The sequence below is a fragment of the Corvus kubaryi genome, unplaced genomic scaffold, assembly GCF_017639235.1.
Source record: "Corvus kubaryi isolate FWS band 111438036 unplaced genomic scaffold, C.kubaryi_AGA036_p1.0 76, whole genome shotgun sequence".
NCBI classification, from domain to species: domain Eukaryota; kingdom Metazoa; phylum Chordata; class Aves; order Passeriformes; family Corvidae; genus Corvus; species Corvus kubaryi.
In genome coordinates this window covers 1,825,840-1,853,123 of record NW_024582063.1, presented here as the reverse complement: position 1 = coordinate 1,853,123, position 27,284 = coordinate 1,825,840, and the positions used below count along the sequence as shown (strand labels likewise).

Genomic DNA, 27,284 nt, shown 5'->3' with positions numbered 1-27,284 from the left:
ACCTGGGCTGGGCCGAGGTCGCCACCGCCACCTGTTCCCGGGGCCACGGGGACTTGGGCGATAGGGCCATGGAGACACACACACACACACACACACACACACACACACACACACACACACACCCCCCCCCGGCGGCGCGCGCCGCGGCCGCCCATGAAAAAGTTGACGTCAGGCGGGTGGGCGGGGCGGGGGCCGGCCACGCCCCCGGGGCCATTTAAGGCGGCGCGGCGGCGGGCGCCGGGCTCAGAGCGGAGGCGGCGGCCGCGGCGTGAGGGGGTTTGGTCGGTCCCGAGCAGCGCCGCGCATCGTCCCGCCGTGTCCCGCAGCGCCTGGGTGCCCCTCCCGCCTCTCCCCGCCCGGGGCAGCCTCTGCCGGGACTTCATGTCTGTGCTGTGCCCCCTGCCCTGGTGAGTGGGCGCTTCCCCTGGGGGGCGGGCGGGGGGTGGCGGCTCTGCCGATGGGGTGCTGCCGGGGCCGGGGGCCGCTTGAGGCCGAGCCCCTTCAGCCGCCCCCTGCCCCGGGAGGCGGCCGGGCAGCGGGACGGCGAGGGGCCCCGGGGAGCGGTTCCCAGGGCGGGCGGTGCGAGCCGGGCGATAGCGGGACGAGCCGCAGCGGAGGAGCTGCGAGCTGCGGGAGCTCGCTTCGCTTCCCCGCGCTGGAAATGCTATTAAGGCTGTAAAAGCCGGGCTGGAACTGGCCCCGCGCGCTCCGCCGGCGTGGAAGTCCCCGAGGTTGTACAATAAGTCAGCGGGGTCTAAAGCACACCGGCTTGAAAAATTAAAAAAAAAAAAAAAAAAGAAAGAAAAACCAAAACCCCCGCGCTTGCACTTTATTTACTGTGTTTTTTCAAGTTCAGCCTCCGCCGCGGGGCAGAGCTGGAGGAAGCGGAGTTAAAAGCGAAGCGCTGCTGCCGGAGCGTCCCCGGGTGTGCTTGAGCTGGGCTCTTGGGGGGAGAGCCGGGGAGGTGCTCCGAGGGCATTGGATGTAGCTCTGGCTTACGAGGTACTGAGCTTTTTCCGCTGCCTTCCAAGGGGGGGCAGGAAGGAAGGGACCAGAAAAAGACTTGCCTACAGGCTCTGCTGCTCGCTTCGCTGCTTGACTTGTGCTCCGTCCTCCCGGAGCCCCTCAGATCACTGGAATGCTGTCTTTTGTCTCTAGCGCTGATTATCTGAAATCCGCTGAAATGACTGAAGTGATGATGAACACCCCAGCCATGGATGAGATCGGATTAAGCCCCCGCAAGGATGGGCTGTCGTATCAGGTAAGTGCTTTTCTGGCAGTTGAGGCATTAATCCCATGTGGAATTACCTGGGCTAGACTGTAAGCTTGGTCTAACGTACCTTTCCATAGCCTGACCTAATAGCACGTCTTTGCCGTAGTGAGACCTAGTCAACAGACTGGAATGTTTGCTTGGCAGGAGATGGTTGTGTAAAATATCACTTGCTATCAGTGTGGGTTGGCAGAGGATTCAGTTGTTTTGAAGTGACCGAGCCCCCACTCATTCAGCATTCCCGGGGCTCAGTGGGAGATGGGTTAAAGAAGGATTCATGCCACTCACTGGGCTGAGAGGGCTCTTGAGATCTTTGTAACACAGCATAGAGTTGAGCTGCCGAGAGCAGGAGGATGCTGTTTATATGGCATCCACACCTATTTGATCTAGTTCCTGGTTTTCCTGACTGATGTGCCCATTTGAAAGGGTTAACAGTCTTCTGTAGGATACAGTGAGGCCAGCCACAGCCTAAATGAGCCTTGAAATGTCACTGGAGATATCGGTATTTGGGGGCACGAGTTGCATTCATTCTGAAAGTTCTGAGCAATGTAGTTAGCTATTAATCTCTAGATCAATGGCTGGGGTGAAGAAGTGGTCTTCAACTAGATTGAGCCTTAGTCTTTTAGTCTCAAAACCCCTTTCATTTCCTAGCCTGTAGTTAATCAAAGCACAAGTTAGGCACCTTAGCCTCCAAGCTCCATGGCTTCCTGCACTTCCAGGAGACTTGTTGATGAGATCTGACACAGATGCTGAATGCTGGCAGATGACTTGCATCTGCTCTGTACATTGGGTGACTCTTACTGGCAGATCCAGATGCAGGGTTCGTCCTTTGCAGATGTTACACAACCTGCACAGAGGCACTTGCTCTAAGTGTGCATTCAGATGAGGTGCTGTATGTTTGCATATTTATGTCTGAAAAGGGAACTACAAGGCAGCAGCAGTGCGCCGGAGCATGAAATCGACTGAACTTTGGGCCATGGCTCAGGCCTCCAGCAGAAGCCAAAGCTATGTGGAAGAAAAGGGGATGCATTCCTTCTTTTAGTCAGGATTCTGGATAATGCATGTTGTGTGGTTTATAGCTGTGCTTCAGTGCTTGAAATAGTGGGGAGTCTACGGCCTCTCCTCCTCTCTTACAGACGGAGTGCGGAGGAATGACAGTGGTTAGACCTGAAGCAAACTAACCTGCATGTGATGTCTTTATGGGTCACCTTATGAAGAGGCTTAACCCAGTCAGGTCAAAGGCTTCTATTTATCCATCCAAATTCCCAGGGAGAGGCAGAATCTAGGTGCCCTGCTTGTTCTAATGATCACTTCAGCAAGGCTCTTCCCCAAGTGCTAAGGACCTTGATAAGTCTGCTTGGGCCAACTGGGGAACAGGCCTGTTTGGTTTTGAGTGGATCACCTGAACCTGAGCATGTGAGTCATAAACGCTGACAACTCATATCTGTGCAGGGCTTTTGATCCTAGATCTGTTCTCTTTAGTGGTCTAGTCATAGATGATTTTTTTTCAAATGCCTGCAAGGAACTTCACCTTGATGTGAAGCAAACTGATGGCAGCAAGAGTAAAGGAGCTGAAATGCAAGACTCTTATGGCAATAGCAGTGTGTGGGCTGTGTATGAGGTCTACCTCTAAATTAGGTTAGTGTAAAGAGGATTGGGGAGCAGGATCCAGCCTTCCTTCTCTGGCTGCTAGGCTGAGAATGTCACAGTGTAAGTCAAGGTAAGTTGAAAGCATCCTTAAAGGGTTGAAAACTCAACTGAGACCAGCAAGGGCAAATCTGATGCAAATAGCACTATGAACTTTTTGTTCTACCTCAGACTTTGGCACTTTGTGCCTCATCTTGCTGATGGAGAGAGTTTGGTACGTGGAAAATTGTATGCTTGTCTGAAAGCTGTAGTGCAATAACTTAAAACCAGACAGGGCTAATGGAGCATGACTGCTCCTACACTGAGGCTTGTTGTTCTAAGCTTGCAGCATCTTCCTCCACTCATCTGCAGCGTCAGGCGCTCACAGTCTAACAGCCCTGGGCTGGCTATGAGAGGCAAAAAATAAAAAGTGGAGCCAGAACCAGGAGAGGCAAACTTTTAGCTTCAAAAATTTCTCTTGTTCCTTTAGTAGATCGTGAATTTATTTTACTACAAAGATGACCTCAAACTGAGGTTCAAAATTTCCACCTTCAAGCTGTGTAGAGCAGGGACTGCCTGGGAGTTGCTCTGTAGGATGCTGCCTGTGAGACTGGGGGCTGCTTCTGCCACTGGAGGCAGGCATGAAACTGTCTGGACCAGAGGAGGTGGTACAGCACAGCAGCACTGCTGGAATTCTAAAGCACACCAGTACCTGCAGCAGACAGACTTGTTCTACCAAGACTACTGTTTCAAAGTCTTTTTGTCTTTACTTGGAAATAAACTGAGGAAGCAAGCTCATACCCTGAGTATAAACTTCAGCAATCTGATTCCTCTGTCTTGTGGAGTTCATTGAACTTCAGGGCTCCTCTCTGTCTTGGCCCTTATGAAGGGAACTTGGGTTGTTGACTTTTTTTCTTCTGCATCTTCCACCCCCTGGGGTGTCTGTCTGTCCTGGACATTAGCTGAAGCTCTGTACTCCCCTCCCTGGTGAAGCACTGTGCCCTTTGCTGGGCTGATCATCACTGCTCAATGGTGTGAAAACTCAGACTGCAGAGGTAATACCAGTATTAACTGAGTTGCCTCCATAGGCTTAAGGCAAATGTGCTTTCTCATCATAGGAATGCCCTTTTTCCAGTTAATATGCAAAATGCTTGTAAGCTAGTGTGCTAGCTTCAAAATCTTCCTCTGCAAGACACCTTTCATTTCTGTATTTGTGACAGCAAGCTGCTGAGCCCCCTGAAGATGGTTCAGTCAACAGATTTCAAGGGCCTGAGCAGAAGTGAGTGGTGAATTTGGGGCATGAGTCCCAGAACAGGGCAGCATAGACAAAACAGAAGAGGTGACTGAAGAGATGATGTCATGCTGGGTCTTGTGCCTGCAGTGAGAAGCTATTTCTGGATCTTTAATAGATGTCCCATAATTCCCATGGGACTTACTAAACAAAAAACTCATTGAAATGCAGCTGATGGCTCAAGTTGCCCCTGCTACAAACAGATGTGGCTATGGAGGGCTTCATGCACTTCCTGCCTGGCAATGTCCAGTGAGCTGGGCTGTTCCTGCTGCCAGCCAGAGCTAGTGCACTGTTTGCTGTTTCCCAGCCCTAGAAATACCCATTCTTTGAAGAGCCTCATCAGCACTCTGCCAGCTTGTCCTCTGCTGCTGTCTCCCAGTGGCACAAACAATGCCACTGAAACTGAGGCTGAATTAATCATTTAATGGAGCTGCTGTCAAAACAGTGCCTTGACCAGAATCCTACCTTGCTTCTTGGAAGTGGAGCAGGGTCTGAGCACAATGGAAAATACTTCAAGTTCCAAAGTGTGTGTTCTGAGCAAAGGCAGTGTCCTGAGTTGAGTGTGCTGCTTTGCTGCTGGCTGGTGACTTGCTGGTCCTTCAGGCTCCCATGTAGGAGACTGGCCTGTGGGGGCTGAGCTTGCCTCATGCCATCAGCTGAGGTTTTGTTGTCATGGGGAGCTTGAGCTCTATTAAGTCGTGATCTCATGCTGGGATCTGTCTAGGTTAATCACAGCCACAGCTTGCTGGGAAGCACGTCAGAGTAGCTGAATCTGGGTAAATAGGCTTAAGGCTCTATCCAGTGGCTGTGCCAAAAGCTTGGTGTTGGGGAAGTCATTTCTGGTGAGTGCAACATCTCTTCACCAGCCCTGGGGAAGCACTGGCTTCCCATGCTGAGGGGCTTGAGCTGTGTTTGCTGGATCCCTCCAATTAAATGACCACCAGTATGTTAATGACCATGGGGCTGTTGGCTCAATGGAAATTGTACTTCCTCTGTAATTGTTTTCTTGTGAGGTGCTTCATGTCTGTGCAGCCTTGATTTGTGCAGGGGAAGTCCTTCAGCAGAGCTGCTGCTTGCTGCTGTGGAAGGTTTTGAGGCAAGGCTGCAAAAAGGTGGTGATAGCAAGCACAGCTGCTAGACAAGATTAGTAGGCAGAGTCAATGTGTATTCCAGGGTCTGGGACCTAAATGAAGGCTGAAGCAGGATATGGGATAAACAGATCCAAAAGTAATCATGTTTGCAGCTATGCTGTGCACAAGTGTTCCACTGAAGTCCAAACTGAGACAGCAGCTCATTGGAACACCTCAGAGCGTGTTTTTCCCCCCTACTTTGATGCCTTGTTACTCTGAGGGAAAATGGTTAGATGTAGGAAGTTTCCCTGACATCATGACCTGAGACAGGGCAGTATTTCTGTGGCTGGGGAGTTGTTGTGGCTCATCACCTTGAGTCACAGCTGCTATGTACATACTTGGAGCTCATTCTCAAGTCATGACTACTGTGTGAGTAAATGTATGCATTGTAGCTGGAGAAGTCCTCCCAAAGAGGACACTGAGAGGTGGCTGAGATACTTCCTGAAATGAACTTGCCATGTTTCTCAATGGCAGTAAAGTTTTATTTTCAGAACTTAAATGATGGTTTGGGATTTGGAATATTGCCTCGATACTGCTGAAGAGGCACAAAATTCAGCTCTTCAGCCCAGGGAGGATGAGTGAGATGTGTCCATCAGGGGTGTGTATCCTGTACCTGAAGTGGGATGTCTCCCAGTACAGACTTTGCAGTCTTGTATAGTGCTACCACAATGAAGCAATGCTTTCCCCCAAACCAGTAACTTAATTTGGAAAGATCTCATTTCTTTAGTCTCCCTGTAATACAATTTAAATAGTTTTCAGCCCCATGGGAGGGGAGACAAGCATTTTAACTATGGGTGTTGGTATGGAGTACACATGTGGAAGTTGTTTTGAATTTACAAGTGTCACTTGGATTATAGTAGTGCTGAGCTAATCTTCTTAATTGTCTGACATCTCTCCTGCTTTTGGTGTTTCTCCATCCCTGTGAATGCTGAGAGAGGGTATGAGCCTCCCCAGGGCAATGAAAACTTTCCGTTCTTGTTGCCAAGACTTCATCTGAGGATAGCAAAGCTAGATCATCTGAAGCAGAGGCAAACATGATCTTCCTAAAATCATTTCAAGCTTTTGTTTCAAGTTCTGCTTTTCCCTGCCCTTTCCAGCTGCAAGGCAAGAATTTGGTAGATTTGTGTGTGATCTGGGTAAGTTCATGAGGAGAGCAGTTCCCCAGACATAAATCCAGAGGGCCCTGTAAAAACCAGTCTTGCTGTTAGCAAGAAGCTGTGTTGAGTAGTGCAAGAAGCAACATACGACACTCTGTGGGTCTAGAGGTGTTGGATGTGTCTCTCCATGGTGAGGATTAGGGCCCAGCTACAGGGGGAGGCTCTGTGGAAGCAGTTGCAGCCCCTTGTGCGGTATCATGCAAGTGAAGGGGTGGAAGATACCTTTGAATTGTTGCTAAATTTGCTTTTAGGCAGCCATCACAACCAGTTGGTTGTCACTTGTCCCTCATCAAGTGACCAGGTCAGCCAAGGGAAGGCATCTGCCTCAGCTGTGTGCAAGGTGGCTCTGTGTCATGAATGAGAGGGAGAAGCTAACTTGAGTCTGTTGCCCTCTTTGTGGGGTGGGAGGTGCAGTGTCTTGCTCCCCTGCTCCTGAGCAGGGTAATGTCAGCAGAAAGGCTTGGAGGCGAGTTTTGCTGTTCTGGCTGCTTTGCTGGAGGGTGCAGAGCTCCCAGGTCAGAGCTGAGCTGCTGCATTCCCAGCATGGAGCTTGCTGCAAGTTAGGGAGGTTTTTTTTTCCTCCCCATTGTCTAAATCTGGAGTGGGACCAGATTAGGTCTGTGGAACCAATGTAGCATGGCACTACTGGAGCAGGACAGAGAGAGCTGGTGCTTGCTTATCCTTTTCTATAAAGAGGAGTGGGGAGGCTGGTTGGGGTAACCTTTCCACTTGGCTTCCTCACATGTACACTTAGTCTTAAACCCTCTTTCCTTGGGCCCTGGTGCTTGGCCTGCTGTCACCCTGCCTGTCACATTGGAGGAAATCTGCCTTTCTGTATTTTTTCCATTGACTGTCCACGCCCCTTCAAAGTGCAGTTGCAACATCTCCCTTCATGCTGCCTCAACGATTAAAAAGCATGACTTAGTGGAAAAAATCCTGACCTTCTTGGGTTCGGCCTGTCCTGCAGCTGCTTGAGATAAGATTGTGCTGGGGGTTTTTTTTTTTTATTATTAAAAAAGCTGCTCACCACATTTTGTGGATATTTGTTTGTAAGGAAATGACTACTACTTAGTTTCTGGAAAAAAATCTGGCAGGCTATTTTCAAAGAAATTGCTCCAATTTGACCTAATGTGCTTAAAATAATAGCAGCCAAAGGTTAGTTTAATTATTATACTGCTATTTTTCTTGCATAGGAGGCTATTTTCATGACATTATCAGCTTATGTAACCTCTTGAACCACACTTTTTTTTCCACTGCAACCTTCTAAACCATGTAATGTCAAGGATATTTTTTTCCCCATCCTGGGTTTAGGTAACTTGATGCTTAAGAGCCACTGACTGTACTTTCAGTAATGCACTGTGTGCCTGAAACTGCCTTTGTTTGGCCAAGCAGAAGCCACAAAGCTCCAAGAAACAGTTGCTGTCTCACCGGTGCGGGGAGTGACTAATAGCAAGTAGCTCACACTGTGATGCCCAGGTTGATGTGGCTGTGCTCAAAGGACCTCAGCTGCTCTTGTGCACCTGAAAAACGTGGATGGTGGGAGCCGGTCTCTTGCACCACTGTCCCCAGGACCAGATGATCATGTGCAACCAGCCCCTGATTTGTGCATTACTTTGTTACCTTGCCTGGCTTTGCATTAGGTAGCAGCTGGGTGGCTTTCTCAGCTTGGCAGTCTCATTGCCACAAAGCTTTGGATGTGAGGGAGAAATGAGGCTGAACAGTAGAAGACTGAATGTTGCCAAGGAGGTGATGCTGTAGTTAATAGTTGCTAGGCTAAAGAAGGAGTTGATAGGATGTTATTTCACTTTCTGTGGCCAGGGCTTCCCAAGGTGGTGGGTACCCACATGATTGGCACAAGGAGAAAGAGGCTTCATGGTTAATGCTCAGGGCTCCTGGACAGGGAGTCTGCTTTGGTATCTGGAACCACAAAGATCAAAGCAGATCAGGTCTTGCTCTCAGACTGGCAGTGCTGCTCCCTGCAAGGATGCTCTTGCAGCTCACTTGAATGCAGATGACTTTCAAAGAAGAGTACAGCCACATGACTTCTCACCTGGCCTACAACCTCAAGGGGAAAATGCACTTTGTCATTTTCTTCTTTGGGGTGTTTAAATGCAACTCTAATGTGAAATGGGCACTGATAAAATTGTTTGAAATAGCAGGTGGTGGTTTAACCTTCTGGTTGTTTAAACTTCTGGTTACTAACCAGGAGATCTGATGTGGCAAGTGGATTTTAGCACCCAGCAGTTCCCTTCTGGATGAGATGGGATTTGAAGCTGTTCCCCTAGCAAGTTACCTACAAGTAACACAACCTTTTCTGTTCACGTTGCAACCTAGTCGTGCAAAGCTGCTGCTAATGCTGCAGCAGCAGTTTTATTCCTGTACTTGTGCTTTGCCTCAGTTCCTAGTAGGACCAAAGTGTGCATCCCAGTGGCACTACCAGTGAGTGTGGGCCCTGGTACTGCTGCACTGCACGAGCCTGTGCATCCATGTGGCAAGCAATGGGTGGGAGGGAATGGGTAAGGTCTGTGCACCTTGAGGGGCTGGAGATCAAGGAGTCCTCATAATCACTGCATGAGAAATACAGTGCATAACTGCTGGCTATGGCACAGGTACCCCTTTCCTGAAGAAGTGTGGTCCAGTCCTTAGCCCTTCCATAAAATGAGTGTCCTGCTCAGTTTTGCTGCTGATGTATGGTAGCTGTAGTGTGCAGAACACTGCCAAAATTATCTCTAAAATGCAGCTGGGCTATTTCAGGCTGGCACTGTGGCCCTGGAGTGATACCAGGCACAGGCCCTTGCTGCATGGGCCCTGGCTTGCCATGAGCCTCCTGCCTCCCAGCAGCAGGGCCTGGAGAACAAGCCTGTTTTCATGTGCAGCCTGACCAGCAGCAGGAAATGAGATCTCAGATTCTCTGATCGAGATAGCTCTGTGTGCAAACTCAAGAGCATTAATGCAAAAGCAGGGCTGGGGGGGAGAGGCATTTGGATAAATATCCAAAAGGGCAGACACCTATTTGCTGAGCACTATCCAAGCAAGCGCGTGCTTCAGAAGCCTCTTGGGCAGTGCTCATTTCCATTACTTGGAGACTTGAAAAGGTTATTTACAAGTTCAAGAGTATTCCCATCACTCAGTGGTTGACTCTGTGTCCAGACTAGTCTGCCCAGGAGACCTAAATGTCTCGAGCTGGGTTTTGGCTGAGACTGTGTGAATGCAGCCCCTCTCACAAGCCTGTTCCTTGGCTCTTTCAGATCTTCCCTGACCCCTCGGACTTTGATCGTTACTGTAAGCTGAAGGACCGCCTGCCCTCCATTGTGGTGGAGCCCACGGAGGGGGATGTGGAGAGCGGGGAGCTGAGATGGCCGCCTGAAGAGTTCCTCGTGCAGGAGGAGGACGAGGAAGAGGAGGAGGAAAACTGTGAAGATGCAAAGAAGGACAACAAGGAGCAATAAATGGCATCTGAGGAAAGGCAAGGGACTGCACCCTTCTGAAGGAAGAGCCACTCTTTTTTTGAAAGTCTTTTTAAAAAGACAAGTTCAATTTTGCACCTGCGAGATCTTAGTTTTTTTGTATTCTCTGTATCAAGAACTGAAGCCCTCGGTGTCACCAGACCTCCTGAGGAAGGAAGGAAGTAACGCAGAGAAATGTTTGCTGTTCTCGAGATCATTATCTGTATTTTTCCGAGGCGGAGGCAGCAGTGAAATTCCAAGCACATGGCAGAGGGTGACCACGCGAGGACTGCTGGAGGGGGGAGCTCGGGGAGGGGGAAGAAAGTTGGAGGTGGCAGCGTTTGGCTGGGAGCTGCCTCTGGCTAAAAGCATGAGAACAGAGCCGAAATATCTCAGATTTGCCTTTCTTACAGCTTCCATTTTGTGTGTTGGGGGGTGGAAGGGTGTCCATAGCGAAGCATGGCTAAATGATCTAGTGACAAGGGGCCTGCAGCTCTCCCTGGTCTGGCACCTCCTAGGGTAAGGTGAGCATCCATAGGAGTAGTCTGGTTTCTTGCTCTTGCTGTTGAGCCTGTTTTCCAGCCACTTTTCCCAAAGTTACTTTCTGCCCCTTTGTTTGCCTTTAGACTCTTCAATGCTGAGCAGCTGTATTTGCAGGGTAGCGTTAGGCTGCTGCTTGTCGTCTCTCCTGCGACGCCCTAGTTTGTCTTGCAGGTGGTGAGTGTGAGGTGATGTGCATCCGATGTAAAAAGGTGCTTCTGTCTGTGGCAAGAACACCTCAGATTCTTCTCTCCTATTTGCTGAGGCTGCTGTGGGGTGGTCTCGTCTTGTACGGTGCCCCAAGCCCGAGGGTGGAGATTTATGCCTCCTTGCCTTGGTGTCCTTGAGGTTGTAGGGTTTTGTGTCTCTTAACTTGCTGGTCAATGGGCTTGAGAGGGCTGGGGTGGGGGGTTCTCCTCCAGCTTTGCACTGCAGGGCCTCCTCAATGCAGGACAGGCTGGTGGGGGGGTGTTGTGGGGAGGGCTGCCAGACCTGGGGGTCATCCAAAGATGAAACACCAGATCTAGTGTGGATCACCAGTGGGGTTTGCAGGATGGGGTCTGCTGGGAGAGGATTAGCCTGGGTGTCCTTAGACAAGATGTGTTCCTGCTTCTTAGTGAGGGTGAAATGTTCATGGTTGCTTTAATGGAATGCAGACTGGCTTGTGAAGTCTGTGGTTGTCCTTTCTTCACCATATCCTTCCTCAAGGAGAAGGCCAGTCTGCTGCCAGACAAGGTAACCTGCTGCTTTCCTGGAAAGGGATGATCTTGCAGCTTTGGGGACCAGCTTGGGAGCCAGTCAGTCTTGGGATAGGATGAGAGCAGTTACCACCTAAACCAAATCTGGGGTCATGGAAGAGAAAAAGAAATGTCAAGGCCTTAACCAAACTTCCATAATAATCCCAATGCCACCCCCCTTTGCTTATAACTGGTTCCATTTTTAAAATCTATTTGGACATGTGTGTATTTGTATTTTTAATACCTCATGAGTAGTTAAACGCTGGTGGGGTTTGGGAACTGCTTTTAACATACTGGCAGCACTGTTTTAGTCTTGTCTTGCTTGCCTTTCAACATAATGGCAATAATTTATCAGCTCTGTGTAACTATTTTCGGACAGATCGGAGTTTGGAGATGAGTTAGCACAAAGCAGGAGAAATTCAGTGTTCCTACACTGCAGCTGGCCTCTGGCCCAGCCATGCAGACCCAGTCAGACACTCTCCCTGCCCACCTTGGTGGATGGTTGATCACTGAATGGCCATGATGTGGTGATACCATTTTCTCTAGCGATGGATTCAGCTGTTGTGTCTGTAACACTTGTTCTAGTCTCGCTGTCTTACTGGAATGAGCTTGTACACCTGCATACCAGCCAGTCGTCTTAGTTCTAAGTGTTACTCTCTATTGGTCTCTACCATCTGTACCACCAAGTCAAAGCTCTATATCAAAGATATTACCATGTGGGCAGCAGTGAGATGGCAATCCTTGGACTTCAGACCTGCTGTCTGCCCTAAAGACTTGCATATTTCTGTCTGCATCCTTTTTTTGGAAGTATTGTGTATATTTCTATTTGTTGTTGAACGTATCTAAAGAACAAAGCACTCCAGTAAAACTCCTCCTGTTGTATTATATACATTCTATATTTCTGTAATTCTTTTTTGAGCCTCAGGGAGAAGCTAGCATTTTTTTCAAACTACATTTTTGTCACTGTGACAGTTGTAAATAAAGTTTGAAAATGCTTTCCAAACATACTGGCTTTGTTTTTACTGCAGAAGTGGGTTGGGATGGTCAGCCTTCCAGATCATGGCCAGCCCTGGTGTTTCAGGTCTTAGGTGTGCTGACTTGCAAGGCTAATGCACACACCTGAAGAGACTCATGTCTATCAGTTGCACCTGGAGATGCTGGTTTCATGCTTGTGGCTGGCCTCAATTCGTGCCCTATGGCACTGGAAACCTAAATCAACTTAAGAGTGACTTAGGTTTCCAGTGCCATAGGGCATTGGAACTTGAGTGAGGGGCAGCACCTTTGCCTTCCATCTTCCTGTGATTGCTCATTGCTGTGTGAAAAGCTGCAGCAAACTGCTGCTTCAGCTTATTTGTTCCTGAAAAAAAAATCCATATTTATATCTGTAATCTACATCTACCCCCCTACCTAACCTTACAGAACATGAAGTCATGGAGAGTGGAAACTATTCACAGCTGCTGTTAGTAGTCATGTTCCCTGTGCATGCTCTTCCCTGCCCTAAGCAGCACTCATGAAGACAAGTCTTGCCTTGCTGTGTGCTTGTAGGGTCTCAGCTGAGCTACCCAGGGTTGTCTGTGTTGGCCATTTTGGGTCTAGAGGTCAGCTCTTCCTGAGGAGTTGTCTGTTTCTTGTCACACACCCATGGCTCTGTGCTGTGGTTCGTGGTGCTGCTGGAGGAAATTGCGTTTCTGAGCGTGAGTCTGAGCTGCTCTGCTACCAAGGCACTGTTCTGGGTGTAGAAGTCTGACCATGCCAGGATGCAGTAATTCAATCTGTGTACTTAATGGGATTAAATTTTCCACTAAAACCAGGTGATAAGAAGCAAATACCCTGGAATACCCATATCTTTAAGGTACATAGATAGAAGTTCCTGTGATTTGGCAGCTAACACTCTAATCTTACCTAGGCAAACAAGCTCAGCTGAAGCTGGAGTGTTATGTTTACATGAGACTGGTTTAAATACACTAACTAATGACCCTTCCATTTAATGCTTGAACTGAGGGCATGCTCAGTGGGAGCCCCGCAGTTCAAAGATGAATTGTATCGTGCTCAACCCTCATGGATGTTTCATGCCATGGAAACAAATGCAATATTAAAGCTGACCTCTCCTTTTCTTCAGTCAACCTCTGGCAGAGATGCTTTGATTTTTTCCTCTCCTCAAGAATAGAGTTGCTTGCCTTGTAGAAGCTTCTGCAGCACTTCCAAGGTGACCAGATGTGCTGGTCTGAAATCAGTGAAGATGTTTACTCTTGACCCAGAATGTTTTTGTTTAAAATACACCACTGGTTAGGGAAGGTGCAAATGTATTGAACTTGTCTGCTACTTCCATGTGCTTCACATCAACAGGTTTTTCAGGCTCACATCAGAATGGAGAATGAATCTTGATGGATCATCCTGTTTTGGGGCAAGACCAGAAGTGTTGGCCTCTGAGTGGGGCTTGCTCAGCCAGGGGGTCTGCCCTGTGTCAGCCTGGAGCAGGGGTGGTGGGAAGGAGGCTCTTCTCTGCTCCTTTACTCTAGCTATTGTGGCCAAACTGGAACTTGGATCATGAAATGAAAATGGGCTTGCTGCTGAATGGGTGAGCCTTAGTCATCCCAAAAAAATGATGGGTGGAATAAGGACCTTTGGTTGCACATAGAGCCATGTTTTTCCTGGCTCACATTTAGACCTGAGGCATCTGTCCTCCTCACAGCTTTGCCTTTGTAGTTGAAACTGAAGACACAGCTGTCCTGCACTGCTGTCCTGCTTAGTTCAGCCTGTGTTCACTCTCCCAGACATTTCTTTTGCAGTGTTCAGTGTGCATCCACTGCTGTTTGGCTTCATCAAAGCCCAGAGTCGCTGGAACCTCTGCACATGAACTGCTGGCATCTGACTTTGCCTACATTTGGGTGCAGACAGGAAAAATTCTTGCTTTGAGGGAGTGCAAAGATAATTCACCAGCACTGCATGTGGCGAGCAGTCACCCCTAAGATATAGGTCCCCTTGGTGCAGGTCAAAGTCGTGCTCTGGTGTAACCACACTCTGTCATTGCAAGCAACAGGAGAAGCTGAATTTTCTTTCAGGTGAGCTGTCTCTTCCCAATTTTAATCCCCGTAGGAAGTTCCCAGCAGGTGACGACATGGAGTTTTCATCCTTGTGATGTTGATCTCCTTTGAGACGCCTTGAAGCACAATCAAAACTAAAACAAAATCCTCCAAATCTAGTCACCTGGAACAAACCAAGGGATGCAAGCCTGTAATGCACATGCTCTGAGCTCTCAGAAAGCAATCCCAAGCACTACACATCTCTATATAAACAAGAGGAATTACTATCCCTAAATCCTTACTTGAGGAGAAAAGCTCTGGGTGTTTCATGGTCCAAGTGATGCCTTTCTGCTTATGTTTGGACAGCAAAGATCTGTGTCTGGATCTGGAAGAGCACAGCAGAGTTTAGTTATGCACCTGCCTGGTGCCCCCACGCTCAGCAGTGTCTGTGTCAATGTCTCTGCAGCAGGAGGGCAGCGTGTGGGACATCCCTTGTGCCATGGGACATCCCTTGTGCCATGGCCCATCCCGGGCTTTCCTGGAGGCCAGCAGTGTCAGCAGCACAGTGACATGGCGTTTGAGCCACTTGGGTTAAAAATGTGTCACTTTCCACGGCTCCAGTGATCATCCACCTGCAGAAAGGGCTGTGCAAGCCTGGCTCCAGAGCAGCTTACTGAACTAAGCTCAAACTCATCCTTACACAAATGAAGGCTTATGAGTGCTGTTTTTAGGAGGGGGAGGGAAGAGGCTTCATGCCCTTCCTCCACCTAGGGAGGAACTGAGTGCAGAGAAACCTGCTTCACGCAGGAAATGCCTGGGACTGGTGGGAGCATTGTGTGTTTATGTGATAATCAGCAGGGATGGAGAGAACAGGAGCTGCTGCAAAGTGAGGGAGGCACTGTGGGTGGGGTTGTTAGGTGTGATAGTGGGGAGCTGCTCTGCCAAAGGTCCTTATGGCTCCATGGTTTTGTGCCTGATATGCTGGAAATGGTGCCAGGACATACCCTGACCTCTGCAGCTCCCAACTTTTGCTCAGTGGAAGTTCACCTGGAGGATAAGATGAATGGGGCTTGACTGTGTTGTGCTGTGCTGATGGCCACAGCATGAGCTGAAAGCCTGGGCTAGCAGGCTAGGGCAGTTTGGGTGCCAGGAGTGGATACAGACCAGCTGGGGAAGAGATTCCTTTATTCTCTGGTCCCACCTTCCCTATAATGGGTAAAAGAGGAAGGATTTGGCTCAAAGCAAGAGAAGTAATTTTTTTTTGTTGTTGTTTCAAATCAGACCTTTTCCTGTCAATGAAGAGCTTTTTCTCCCACACCATATTACCAACTCCGTGAAAGTTGTCTTCTGCTTTTTCCACGTTAAAACAAAAAAACCCAGCCCCATGCTTGGGTCACAGACCTGTACACTGCCCACCGAAGACAGCAAAGACAGGACAAGAGATGGAAGGTAGCAGTGGCTGGTGGGCAAGGGAACAGAGCCTGGAGGGGTGAACCTCCACCCATCACAGCAGGCAGCTGAGGCAGAACAAAGTCAAACCCACTGTTCTGAGAGCCCTGAGGGGTGGGAAGACTGCACGGGGAGAGAAGCCACAAAGGAAGCATGCACTGAGCACTCGTTCCCTGCCAGAGCTGTAACCACACAGGGTTACTGTAGCAGCGACCATCAGCTTCATCTGATAAAAATAAGCAAGGAAGTCGAGTGTATGAGAGGGAGGGGATGTCACAAGCCAAGCATGAAAATGTCACAGCAGCTCTGCTTTCATTTTCAGTGCTTCCTTCTTTATTCTGCCCTCAGCCAGTTCAGGAGCCCAGGTATTTCCTGCCCCATCTGTCCCAGAGTGTGTCCTGCCTGTCTCCCAAACATCCCCTGGCCCAGGGGTGCTCGTGGCCACATGCTGTGTGCACAGTGCCCTGCCAAGATGCTGGGAGCCTCATGCACACACCTGCAGCTCTGCTGCAAGCTGCAGGGATGGAACAGCAGCCAGAGCCTCGTCCAGCTATGGCCAGGCAGACCCCCACCTCCTCCAGGGTCCCATCTCCTGGTGCCTTTGGCTCTGGACTGCAAAGGGGAAACACAGGAATATAATCCCAGTGTGGTCACTGCCACACAACAGCCTGCTCCTGCCGTTCTCCATGCTGAGAACAGCTCAGCTGGGCTGAGGAGGTGGCTCAGGTTTGCAGCTTTCTCCAGCTGCACCGGGGCAGGGAAAAAAGGGTGGCTGCTTTACAGGGCTTTGAGCTCTTCCCCACAGGTTCTCTGCATTCAGAGGTATGAGCCAGGCAGGTTACAATCAGCTCAACAAATATTTGTCAAGCACGAGCCTTCCTGAGCGGTGTTTGACAACTCTTTTCCACTGCAGTTGTTGCCAGCACTGTCCAGCCTGCCGTGGCTGCTGCCTGCGGGGCTGAGGACTGACCCCTGCTGCCACAAGAGCTGCAGCCACACTTCCCCTGCTTGGAGCGGCTCCTCTTTGGTGGCCGGGTGACAACAGCCCTGGGTCCCACGGGGTGGAGGTGAACTGGCTGAAGGTGGGTGGTGGGGCAAGCAGAAGAGGTGGAGCTGCTTTCCATGTTCCCTCGGGTGGGAAAAACCTTTCCCGTGCCCCAGGAGGGCCCTGCGTGTGTGTGTGCGCTTGTGGGATTTGCCTCTCAGTGCCCTCCCCTGCTCCCGTGCCCACAGCTTGCTTTACCTTCGGCACAGCCTACTGAGTAATTGGCACATTCTGACATTGGTTTGGTGGGCTTAATCCAGTAATGTTTCACCTGGTGGCATTTAGGATACCTTCACAAGAGGGGAAGACAGAGGCAGCTTTAGAGCAGGGTCTTGTGCATAAACTTGCTCTGACAGTAGGATCAGGGGGGCTTTGCAGGAGCTCTTCAGTCCCTGCCAGGCTCAGCAGATCGTGCTGGGGGTATTATCCCCTGCACCCAAGGACAAAGGGACTTTGTAGTGTGCAGTCTCATGACCTGTCTCTAAATGTGGGGCTCTCAGCTGAGCCGAAATGGGATTTGCCCAAATCTTCAGCACTCGGATGTGGATTCCTGGCTGGGTCTGCTCTGGGTGCTTGTGTGTGGAAGAGGCAAGAGCCTGTGGGCATTCATATGGGGTGGGTGAGAGCCATCCTGCATGCTACTGTGCACCCCATTGGTGCTCTCAGATGGACTCCCGAGCTGTCCTGGCCCGTGCCAGGGCCTTTCTCAGCTGCCTGTTTGCTGCAGCTTGTTTCACAGGCTGTGCCCTGTCCATGGGGTCCTTTCCATACAGAATCCTTTCTACTTTTTCTCAGTAGCAGCTCAAGCCATTTCTCCAGGGTTTCCTATCTCTGCCTCGCTTGATCTGGCCACAGAATACACGAAGTATAATATTTAACTTAAGTGGGTATTTCGTTCTTTATAGGGACTTGCCATCAGTGACTTTCCATACCTGTCTCTTCCAATAAATCTTAGACATTTGTCTACAGGGAAGGTTCCTGGTGTGATGCAGCAGCAGTCACTTGTGAGGAAACCCGACCAGAAGAAATCTCCACAACCACTGCTGTTAGAAGAGATGGTTTATTTGGCTGAGTTTTACCCAGAGAGCCAGCAAAACTCCAGACTCTCGAAAAAAGGACCCCAAAAGCTGCAGACCCTGTGATGCCACCTCCCACCCTGGCACTGGGCTAAGTCATGCTAAACTGCCTCCATGGTAATTAGAATCTGTGTGTTTAGTCTGAGGTAGTTGTTAGGTCTCCTCCTGTACTCCATGGAAGGAAGTAAACAGCTCCAGAAGGTGAATCATCTTAACAGCCTATCTGGAAAGAATGTCCTCAGGCCAGCAAGAAGATGGAGATAACCATGTAGGTGATTAGAGGGGTGGAGCAGCTCTCCTACAAGGAACGGCTGAGAGAATTGGGATTGTTCAGCCTGGGAAAGAGAAGGCTTTGGGGTAATCTAATTGCACCCTTCCAGTACCTGAAGGGAGTCTACAAGAAAGATGGAGAGGAGCTACTTAGAAGGGCCTATAATGACAGGACAGGGGGAATGGCTTCAAACTGAGAGTAGGTTTAGATTAGATATTAGGAGAAATTCTTTACTGGGAGAGTGGTGAGACTCTGGAACAGGCTGCCCAGAGAAGCTGTGGCTGCCCCATCCCTGGAAGTGTTCAAGACCAGGCTGGATGGAGCTCTGAGCAGCCAGGTTTAGTGGAAGGTGTCCTTGTCCATGGCAGGGGGCTGGAACTGGATGATCTTTAAGGTCCCCTCCAGCCCAAACCATTCTATGTTTTTATGAGTTTGCATGCCCAGCTTTCAAGCAGCTGAATCCAGATGAGCTGAACCTCACCCCTAGTTTCTTTTGTGCTTTCACTTTGTTGGGTTTGCCCCTACACATGTCAATGCCCCCACTTCTATAGTGTAAAAAGATTTATGCATCCATGGCCAGACATTCTGTGTACGCCCAGTGGACTGAATTTGCTGGAAAATTCACATTTCTTGATAAATAACCCCAAACCAGCAGGACATCAGTCACATGAAGTGACACAACAGGGTGGAAAAAACCCGAATGGCGAATGGGAAGAATGAGGAAAACACAGTACAACTGCAATGAAGACCATGGAGATGGAAGGAGAGGTGGCAGGGACAAAACACATGCAGATAATTCACAAAGTCTTGATGAGGTTCATCCCACCTGAGCTGAGGAAAACAGACCAAGAAGGTTAAACAGGCTCTGGGTCTTTTGTCTTTTGTCTGCAGCCCAGCTGTAGGGCCTGATCCTGTTTGCTCCCTTGCTCCCAGAGCAAAAACCTGTGGCTGTAGATGGGTCTTGCACAGTACCCCATCTTTCTGTGTGTGTCAGGGATTCACCGTAACAAATGGCAGACAAACACAATCTGCTCACCAGGAATCACCTCAGTTTCTCAGGAAATGTTCTTATTTCCACTCTAATTTTTCATATTAAAATGTTGTGGACTTAAGTATTTCTCTTGAGCGTTTTTCTGTTCCCACACACGTCAGTCCAAGTACGATCAGAGGTGGCTCACACGTGCAGGTTGGCTGGACAAGGATTTCAGGGGGATGCTGGTATTTCAACCTTCTCTGCTGGGGTCTCACAACCAGTCTATCCTACCAGGGAAGAAAATATGGGGACCAGCAGCTTCCCCTGCGTCTCGCAAAGCACGGGCTTGTGTAGCACCCTTGGAAACATTTCCTAGAAAGGCAGAGCACCCATCAGCAGTGGAAAGCAGAAGCCTGCCATTCGTGCAGATGCAGCAGTATGTGACAATGGATGGGCAGTAAAGTCAGCTGTGAGCAGCACAGATGAAAGGCACTATAAGAAACACGGTAGGAGAAGCACAACAATGAGAGGACAGTATTTTCACTTTCCATCTGATGCCTGCATAGTGGTAACCAGAAGGAGAAGTGAGAAAATGATGCCTCTAAAGTTTTATTTCATGTCTTACCTGCTATTTACCATGTTACATAATGGCCAAGTCTAGAGCTACTTCAATGACCAAATGTGTAATATGAGGATGTGTGGAAGGGCTTCAGGTTTGGCACCTGTTTTCTTCACTTGGCTGCCCTCGTCCTCTGGACCAAAGCAAGTCTTGGGAAATGACTGCCAAAGCTTTGCCTGTGACCAAAACACAGTGGAGGCCTGGCAGGAGGAAGAGTAACCGACAGGAGCTGATAACAAGTTGACTTTGCTAATTACTGTTTTTAAAGTCCAAAGTCGTTGGAAAAAATGAGTAAAGTTAGATTTCGCACACTAACGACAAGAAGAAAGTGCACTGGAATGTCTGAGTCACCGCTCTGAGCACTCCTAATTATACAGAGATACGGTTTTCATACGCTGTGTTACATATTACAAATGTGTGCAGAGGCTTGGAGCAGCCTGGTGTCTGTCATTATGAACGTTGTTTACCAGAAGATTTGAGGCTGGGTGAGATGACCCAGTGGGCTGCAGTGAGGAGGGTGGGTTTTTTGTAGGTGATTTTATTTGTTTTACACCAAATTGGAGCCAAGCCTGAAACCAGCAAACTGAAATAGCAGGTAAGGATTTTCTTGTGAACGTGAGAGCTGGGTTTTCACCCACCCAGCTGCTTTGTGCAAGGACACACTCACCTGCCCTGTGCCCTTCCCCCTGTGTCTGCACAGTGCCCGGCTCAAAACCTGCCACAGTGCTGGCTCTCTTGGGAGTTACTCTAACACGCAGATTTGCTCTGTGTGTGTGCCAGCCCCTTGCTGGCAGCCTAAGGGGCATTTGGAAACCAACTCTGGTCCAAATTTCACAGTCCAAATTGGGATGATTGCGCAGGGCAGGGCAGGGCTGGTGCCCGCTGATGGTGAGGGAGCTCTTGGTGAGGGGCTGTGGACCTGGGGAGGTCTGGGTGGTGCCCGGCTACGTCTGGATGGAGCAAGGCAAGAGGTACATCTGCCTCTGCTAGAGGACGCTGCTCTGGTAGCTCCTGGGCCAAATCTGCCAGCCGTGGGTAGGAGCCTCGGGCACCCAAAGGCATCTCAGAAGGCAGAAGGTACCTATGCACAGGCTCACACATTCCTCCTCAGCTGTCACATGGCCTTTCTGGGTAATCCCAGGGCAGCCAGCACGTGGGCCCTGTTAGGACATGAGTTTCCTATGGGGCACATGGACCATGAGCTGCAGAGCCAACAGCAGTCTGCCCGGCGAGGTGTAAAGATGTCCTCTCACCGAGTGTCCTCCTGGGATGCTGGTCCCAAGGCTGTGGGCAGAGTTCAATTCCAGAGGCAGTGCCAGCCCCCAGAATTGGGCGCACTGATAGCACTTTTCCTGGATTACCTTCACACTCATGTGACTAAGCTTTCCCAACAAAGCAGGCGAGCAATTAAGGAGATGAGGCCTCATTAAAAAAACCAACCACACCACAGGGCTTGTGACAGGTAGCTGGTATCTCCAGCACAATTACCTGATAAGAATAAGGCTTTGGAAAAATCCAGTGTGGAAAGGGTTAGGAGCTCAGTTGCATAATTCCTTTAATAAGTTGTTTTGTCATAAACCATATGATAAACAGGCAGGAGTGGGGGCAGGAGGACGGGAAGGAGGAGGATGAGGAGGATGGAAGGCTCCTCTTATCCCCCCCGCAGGCTGTGGAGGCTGCAGGTCGTTAACTGGTGGTGACTAATGTTGTTATCTATTTTTTTACCGCTTTGAAGTGGTAATGTTTCATCTGTGGTTTGGCCTCTTTATCCTTTTGTTCAAAACAAGCCTTATTTGCCTTTCCTTCTTATCCCCCATTGTTCCCCTCCCCTGAGATGGGAGGGATGGGTGGGGAAGCTCACCGGCTCCCTGAGGGTGAGGATGTGCAGTCCCACACAGCACATTGGACGCGAGGGGAGAAAAAGGGCAATTTATGAGTTTTGAACCCCAGGTTTGTATCCTCTCCAGAAGAGCTGGCATCCTCTGCAGCAAGGACCCCAACCCATCCAGCTTCACTGCCACCAACATTTCCTCAGCCCATGAGCAGATGAGAGAGAGGTGACCATTGCACTGCAGTGAGGGTTTTCTTAATAATTTTACCATGAAAATAACTCCTGTTGGCTTTGTGCTAGCCCAGATTCCCAGGAAACACAGTGCTGGGGACCCTGTGCCTCCCCACTACCGGGGCAGGGGCAGCTGATGACCAGAGCCAGCTAATTGCTACAGGAGCACAAGACACAGGCAATTGTGTGGTGGCCAAGCCCCACTGACCGTGTTAGGTAAGCTGGGACTAAGCCTAGTCCCAGGCTGCTCGGTTTAGTCCCCTTGGGCCTGCTTTCCACTGCACCAGGGTTTTTTTAAGCACGTTTATTATATTTTCCATCCTATGCTGGGGATGGTGCCTGCTTATCAGTGTAACCATGGCCCCAAAAGGAGGAGATGCCCTCTGGCACGCTGCACCAGCAGGAGGGCTGGAGGTGCCTTGTCTGCTTTCCAGCAAAGTCCTGGGAGAGTAAAAAGGGGCTGGGCAAAGCAATTGCATGTGCTGGGATGTGCCCCTTCTTCGTGTTGGAGCACCTCAGCCTCTTGTGTTTGCACACACGTGGGTGTGGATGTTCAGTTCCCTGGGAGACCAGGTTTTCCCCATGGTGACAGCGCTGGGAGGGTGTGTGAGCACACGTGTGGGGTCACTGGGTCTTCCTCCTGCTCCCCAAGGTGGGCCAGAGTAAGGCAGGACTGGTTTCTTTTGGAGGAAAAATTCTAACCAGCTTGGATGGCATAAGAAATGAGCTGAAACAGAGCTGAGACACAGTAAAGCATGAAAAATAAAATAGGAGCTTTCTGGTAATGGCAGCCTGGGGTGTTTTATGGTGACAGGTCAGTGTCACAGGATGGGCAAGGGGAGGGGGGCCCTCTCCCAGCTCATGTCTACTTTTTCCCTTTTGGAAAGGTGGTGTTTTTATATTTGACATCCAAACGCTTTTCTCCCAGCTGCTAAACCAAGCTCTGAGTGTTTAGCCCTTCTTTTTGAAGGGGTCAAGGAGGGAGCTGAACTGTGAGCCTGGATGCAAAGGTGCAAATTCAGCCTCAGCATCACAGACTACACTGAAGGACCCCAGCTCCTCCCGCTTCTGAAGGGATAATTAATCCCCTGAGGTGGCTGCTGGCTGCTGTTTTGGGGAACTAGTTTCCAAGTCAGGGACTAGAGCATTAAGGACCAGGTATTAGAGGCAGCTGAGGGTGCAGAAAGGGAGGAATAGCTAATTTAAACAAGAATTTTAAGCTTGGGGCCAGAGTGGCTATGCTTGTGAGAACGGAATGGAGGGGGATCTAATTTTCAAATAAGTGCCACCTCACCTCTGCTTCGTGCCAGCCTCCCCCACCCCCTCCCCAGTAACAGGCTCTTTACCACCATGCAGAAGGGAAAAAAAAAAGAATAAAAAGAGAACAGGGAAATTCTTCAGATTCTTTCCGATGGAAAAAATGTCTCCACTTATCACTCAGTGTCAACAGCAGCAGACACCTGTGCTTAAACACCCAACAACGAGGGCAAGCCAAAAGGTAACCTAAAGCCTCTGCTTCTACCTCCCCATGGGTACGCAAGCAGGACAATGGATTTGGACACTCCTCCATCAGCCCGGTGGGGCTGTGGCCAACGACTACAAAGCTGGGCGAGGGCAAGCTTTGAGGAGGCAAAGCTGGCAGCATCCCGCGGCCAAGAAATGCCTGCAGCCCGGCTGCTGGAGCCAGACGTTATCACGCGGTCCTTAATTAGACTGTCACCTACTTATCCCTCCCTCCTCCCTATCCTCCTTCAAGCTCTTGCTTCATCACTCGCTGCTTTCACGTCCGGCCAGCCTATGTGGGAAGCTCAGGAACGGGGTTGATGGACGTGGAACAGGGCGGGAGGTGGGTGCTGGGAAACCTGGCACGCAGTTTGGGGAAGCGTGGAGTCTCTGCTCCTGGGTGAGGTGGGTGAGGTGATGCTCTGCGGGTGACAGGGTTATTGGCACTCGTGGTGCCGCAGCAGGCCTCCTCTTGCTGGCACACCTGAGCCATGTGCTCCCATTTTCACCTGCTGAGAATGCCAGGCCCTTCAGGCACTGCTACTTTTGGGGATTTCTTGGTCAACCCACCAAAGCTCCTGCTCTTCCCACTGCCTCGTCCACCACTCTCACTGATAACCAGCACCCAGACTTCCCCCATTCCGTTCCTGCCTTTCTTCAAGTTCTTGTCCCTGGAAAATATCACAGTTTTGGGGAAGAGGACCTCCAAACATTACAGCAGCCTTGTGTTTTATGGGTTCTATGCAATGCCAAGCTGCTGGCAGGAAGCCACTACAACTGGACAGTCTGGTCAGAGGAGCACCTGCTTCCCATCCCTCAGTCCTCACCCATTTCCTGTGTGATGTTGAGCAAGCTGCTGATTTTCTACATTAATTTCTTAATTAATACTAACATTTCAGCTTGATTCCTACCTGTAATGAATGGAAATAATGATAGTAATAATACTACCAATAATGAAGGCCATTCATAGAATGTGCAGAAACACCCTGCACATGAAGACATAGAGATGGTCAATGATTAGTGAACGTATAATCATAGAATGGTTTGGTTGAGACAAGACCTTTAAAGGTCATCTCTCCAACCCCCCTGCAATGAATGTACACCAACAGGCATCACTGAACATGTATCCACTGTATTTCTTTCTATTTATTTCTAATTTCCTGTTTCTGTTGCTGCTGCTTTCCTCTTGGCTTGGTCAGTGCTGATGCTATTGGGATGTCTTCTAAATAGAAAAAATTCTCTCTCGCCGTCAATAGGATTTAATTTATCCTGCTAGCAAGATGCATCTTGGTTAAGGTCCATGCATCCCACAGCATCTGAGCCACCAGAATGGAACATTGGCTCACACCTGCCTCCAAGACCTGGTACATCCTGGCTGATGCTTGTTAGCTGAAGTGCTTGGATTTGGTGTGTGATTGCTCTCAGCACCTCCTACAGCAATGCAGATGTGTCAAGGGGATGCCTAAATTTGACCTTTCCCAGTGCAGGTTTAACTGTTTAATCCCATATTCTTTTGCTAATAGAGTTCAAAACAGTGAGAGTTTTATTAGCATTGCTTTATCAGTCGGAGAAGTGACTTTTTTCTCTTGTTATCCAGCGTTTTTTCCCAAATCCAGCCACTAAGCAGCATCCGCTAAGCGCTGCATAATTCAGCATCATTTGGTGCCTGTAATTCTACAATTACTCTTCAAGGCTCATTTGCTTCAAGGTCTTCAGGCTGTAAAGTTATGGGAGTGTGGTTAGTTGATTTTCAGGAATGTCTACTCTCTGGCAGGGGCTGGAGAAGGAAAGAATCGAAAAGAAATGCATGCAAATTCAATGACATAGCAGGAACTTTAGAGGCATTTCAACACAGCAATACCCACAGGCAAAGGAATTGTAAATGTGCAGGGGAAATAGGGCCTGGCCTCGCCAACTCCTACGATTTTATCAGGAGTCTGGTAATTTCCAGAGTGTCCTTAAAAGCCCAGCTGCTGGAGTCATCTCATTGTTAGGGAGTCTCAGCTTCCTTTTAAAAGAAAAGGAGCATTTCCAGTCTTCTTTTTTTTTTTTTTTTTTTTTTTTTTTTTCTCCACCAGAGAAAATCTTTAGGAAGTAAAGTAACCTGAAGGTTCAGACCTGGAAAGAAAAGAGAACCCAGGTCATACCTAAACTAAGCAGAATATTAACGCAGAGATCTGTGATCAAAGCCATCCTTATTCAGTGGGGTTTTTTGGTTTTGGAAAAACTCAGTGCCAAAACAAAGCCTATCACCATTTTTATCTGAATATCTGATTTGCAATCAATGTTCCAGCCTTCCATCCTTTCTTGGAAAAGCCTTTGGCAGCTCCAGGGTGGGGCAGGAGGAGATGATGAGGCTCTACCCTTGCTCTTTTTCTTTTTCCTATCCTCATTTTCACCTGTGACCTGCGCTTCTCCAGCTCTAAGGGCCCTAGAAGTGTTTGCAGGACAGCTGGGCCCTTAATGGGATGAGTCCTGAGGAGTGCAGGCTCCAGGACCAGCTAAAGTCTCCATGTGGACATGGTGGAGAGGGAAGGGAAGGGAAAAGGCAGCTGAGCAAAGGGCAAAGGAGATAAATACAGTCAGAGATGGGAAAACCTAATGGTTTTAGAAGCTTCACTTAGCACTGGATTGACATCCAGAGGTTTCAGCACTTATTTTGAGTGTGTTTGGACTTAACTGGGCCTCCTGGTTCCTGGAGGGAAAAATGAGCTCTGTCACATCATGTGTTCTGGTCTCAGCAGGCCTGTGGCAATGCAAGCACAGTGCCAATTGCCCCCAGCCCTCTGGGACAGCCCTCTGGCTACCTGAGATGCTTCCCCAGCTGGTGACTCTAATCTTGTCCCAGCGAGCTGTTGCCCCTCACAGAGGAGGTGCAGGTACAGGGCTCTCTCCGTAGCTTTGCTGTCGGTCCAGCACCCAAATCCCAAACTTCCAGAATGGGTTTTGGGTTTTTTGTGTGAGTTCTGTAGGACATTTGTGGAGGTGCAGCTGTTGTGATGTGAGGAGCTGTTCTACATGAAGAGCAGGTAGTGCAGTGCCTTTGTGCCAATAGTGAGGGCTGTGTGGGAAGGACTCCTGCACACTTAGTGCAGCACTGAGCTCTGATCCCCTTTGCTCTTCATATTCCCATGAAGTCCCTCTCTCTGTCTCACTGCCTATGTGATTCTGCCAAAGGTTTGGGTTCATAATGCTGCCAAAATGTCTTGCTGAAACCTAAGAGTGAAAATATTTCTGTTTCTGGAAGGTCCCACGTTGCTGCTGACAAGGAGTGAACTCTTTCTTTCCATAGACAAAACCCTAAATGTCTGTTCTGGCTCTAGCAGACATTAACTTCAGCCTAAGGAAAACAGCAACAAATCAGGAAAGCCAAGTTTCCTGCAGAAAGCCCAGTGTTTGGCTGGCCGGTAACTGAGTGCTAATTCCAGGAATAAAACAGCTGCTATCCTTGCACACAGGCAGTTGTCTTGGAATTTAGAGAGGAAATAAAATGAGGAAGGGAAACAACAACAAAAAATTCTTAAAACATCGTGTATGAAACCGTGCCAAAGGTATAGAGCAGCAGAAGTTCTCGTTCAGTGAATTGCTTTATAGGTCAGCAAATAGTGCAGGTGAAATTCGGGGTCCTCTGAAGCTGACTGTCAAAATTGGAGGCTGGATCTTTCTCACAGACCAGGCCGTGGATGTGTACCTCATTTTGCCTAAAATGATTGCAATCTGTTCTCATGCTGTTCATGGGAAATGCTGAGTCCCAATCCATGGGAAAAGAGAGACTGAGATGCAACCTGCGTCAAGTCAACGTGGTCCCTCAAGTACAGATTCAGGGAGGCTTTAAAATCTAGGAAAAAGTCATGAGAAACAGTTTCCACTGCTGATTGAGTTGAAGCAGAGAGTTCTACCTCGGTGGGAACTTGCACAACCCCCATCACTTTATCATCTTGGTGCTTCATCCTCTTCATTGCATTCATTCTTGTGCAGCACCAGGAGGTGCAAGTCTCTCCTAGCACAAGTGAAGAAAATAATCAGAGAGTTTTACTGCAGTCTCTTCACCTGGCTGTCTCGCCTA

The 27,284-nt window shown here is 49.2% G+C and overlaps 1 protein-coding gene across 1 annotated transcript; it reads left to right on the top strand.

The window, feature by feature from the left end:
• Positions 1–235: 235 nt before the first annotated feature.
• Positions 236–12,200, top strand: LBH (LBH regulator of WNT signaling pathway). The gene is made up of 3 exons (XM_042051655.1): positions 236–407; positions 1,159–1,261; positions 9,723–12,200. The coding sequence occupies exons 1-3, from the start codon at positions 382–384 to the stop codon at positions 9,921–9,923; spliced, it is 330 nt and encodes a 109-aa protein (XP_041907589.1). The 5' UTR covers positions 236–381; the 3' UTR covers positions 9,924–12,200.
• The last annotated feature ends 15,084 nt before the right edge of the window (positions 12,201–27,284 follow it).

Bases quoted from the DNA above. Each gene is read 5' to 3' on its own strand.
- LBH (XM_042051655.1), top strand. From the start codon at position 382: ATGTCTGTGCTGTGCCCCCTGCCCTG. The intron at 408-1,158 runs GTGAGTGGGCGC...TTTTGTCTCTAG, and splicing joins GTGCTGTGCCCCCTGCCCTG to CGCTGATTATCTGAAATCCG. The intron at 1,262-9,722 runs GTAAGTGCTTTT...TGGCTCTTTCAG, and splicing joins AGGATGGGCTGTCGTATCAG to ATCTTCCCTGACCCCTCGGA.